The sequence below is a fragment of the Carassius auratus genome, chromosome 39 (assembly GCF_003368295.1).
Source record: "Carassius auratus strain Wakin chromosome 39, ASM336829v1, whole genome shotgun sequence".
Lineage (NCBI taxonomy): Eukaryota > Metazoa > Chordata > Actinopteri > Cypriniformes > Cyprinidae > Carassius > Carassius auratus.
Genome location: NC_039281.1, coordinates 7,725,309 through 7,727,269, shown reverse-complemented (window position 1 = coordinate 7,727,269; position 1,961 = coordinate 7,725,309). Strand labels below are relative to the sequence as shown.

Genomic DNA, 1,961 nt, shown 5'->3' with positions numbered 1-1,961 from the left:
TTCTCTTTCCTGTTAATTCAAATCAATCGCTGAAAGGACAGGACGGTGCAAAAGGCAAACCGTGCAACATTTATTCGGATAAATGCCAAGCGAAGCGCCTCAGTATCATCTAACAGGTCAGTTTAACCTCATTTGCTCGTTACCATACATAATATAGTCTATGACGTGTGTATCTATTCTCTTAATATTAGTTTTGACCCCTTTTTGACACACAGGTATAAAGGAACAGGTTATTGCTCACTGGAATCTGAAACGTGGATTTTATGGTATAAGGACCCCTGCATGATCAGCTCTAATAAAACTCTTGATGATTCAGTCAGAACTGTGTGCAGAGTAGTCAACTGAACTTTTTTTTGATGGATGGAGGACTGCTGTTTCTCTGATTGGGATCCAAATATAACTGGACACTGGAATGCAGGACAGAGTTTTGTGTAATGAAATATGAATGTTTCACAGACAACGTTACCCGAGGCGTCTCTAAGATGAAGTGTTTGAACACTTTTTAATCGGATGCACAGGATAATGGCAGTGTTGGATTTGAACTTGACGACGGTCATTGACAGCGGATTCATGGAAAGCGACCGCTCCGTGCGGGTTCTGACCGGTTGCTTTCTGTCCGTTCTAATCCTCTCCACTTTGCTCGGGAACACGCTGGTTTGTGCAGCTGTCACAAAGTTTCGCCACCTGCGCTCTAAAGTCACCAACTTTTTTGTCATCTCGCTGGCCGTGTCAGACCTGCTGGTGGCTGTTCTGGTCATGCCCTGGAAGGCTGTGACAGAGGTTGCCGGCTTCTGGCCCTTTGGTGCGTTTTGTGACATTTGGGTGGCTTTCGATATCATGTGCTCCACGGCGTCTATCCTGAACCTGTGTGTTATTAGCGTGGACCGATACTGGGCCATTTCCAGCCCGTTCCGCTATGAGAGGAAGATGACTCCTAGAGTGGCCTTTGTGATGATCAGCGGCGCTTGGACTCTATCCGTGCTCATCTCCTTCATCCCGGTGCAGCTCAAATGGCACAAGGCTCAGCCGATAGGCTTTTTGGAGGTCAATGCATCTCGCAGGGATCTGCCGACGGACAACTGCGACTCCAGCCTCAACCGAACGTACGCCATTTCGTCCTCCCTCATCAGCTTCTACATTCCCGTCGCCATCATGATCGTAACATACACTCAGATTTACCGGATCGCCCAGAAGCAGATCCGACGCATCTCAGCTTTGGAAAGAGCAGCGGAGAGCGCCCAGATCCGGCACGACAGCATGGGCAGCGGCTCCAACATGGATTTGGAGAGCTCCTTCAAACTGTCGTTCAAAAGAGAGACGAAAGTCTTAAAAACGCTGTCTGTTATAATGGGGGTTTTTGTTTGCTGCTGGTTGCCCTTCTTCATCTTGAACTGCATGGTGCCGTTTTGTAAGCGCACATCGAACGGTCTCCCCTGCATCAGTCCAACAACATTTGATGTTTTTGTCTGGTTCGGATGGGCCAATTCGTCTCTCAACCCCATCATATACGCCTTCAACGCCGACTTTCGCCGAGCATTTGCCATCCTTTTAGGATGCCAGAGACTCTGTCCGGGAAGCATTAGCATGGAAACACCTAGTCTGAACAAGAACTGAAAAGCAATGGCACACCAATCCTTTGCCAAGCAAAGCAAGGGGGAAATAGATTTGGGATTAAGACTCTGGGAAGAGAGCCCTCCCGCTGTGCTGGAGAGCAGGGGAAGCAGTTGCAACATCCCATAAGCGAAGCTAATCTCTATAAAAAGCTACACTTCCCATAAAGAATGACACAAGTGTGTTTTGTGTGTTCCCAGTGTCTTTTTCAGACAGTCAACTGAATCCACAAGTGACTTGCAGAAGTCAGACGAGCAATGTCTTATTAAAATGAAATGTAGATGTTTCTCTGAATGTTTTGTGGGGGTCTTGTTTATTTTAAAGAGGCTGTACGGTAATAAAATTAAAGC

The 1,961-nt window shown here is 47.1% G+C and overlaps 1 protein-coding gene across 1 annotated transcript; it reads left to right on the top strand.

Moving 5' to 3' along the window:
* The first annotated feature begins 493 nt into the window (after nt 1-493).
* LOC113057841 (D(1) dopamine receptor) lies at nt 494-1,961 on the top strand. The gene has a single exon (XM_026225381.1). It carries the CDS (start codon nt 511-513, stop codon nt 1,612-1,614), a length of 1,104 nt encoding a protein of 367 aa, XP_026081166.1. The 5' UTR covers nt 494-510; the 3' UTR covers nt 1,615-1,961.

Coding starts and splice junctions, on each gene's coding strand:
- LOC113057841 (XM_026225381.1), top strand. CDS start 511: ATGCACAGGATAATGGCAGTGTTGGATTTGAACTTGACGACGGTCATT.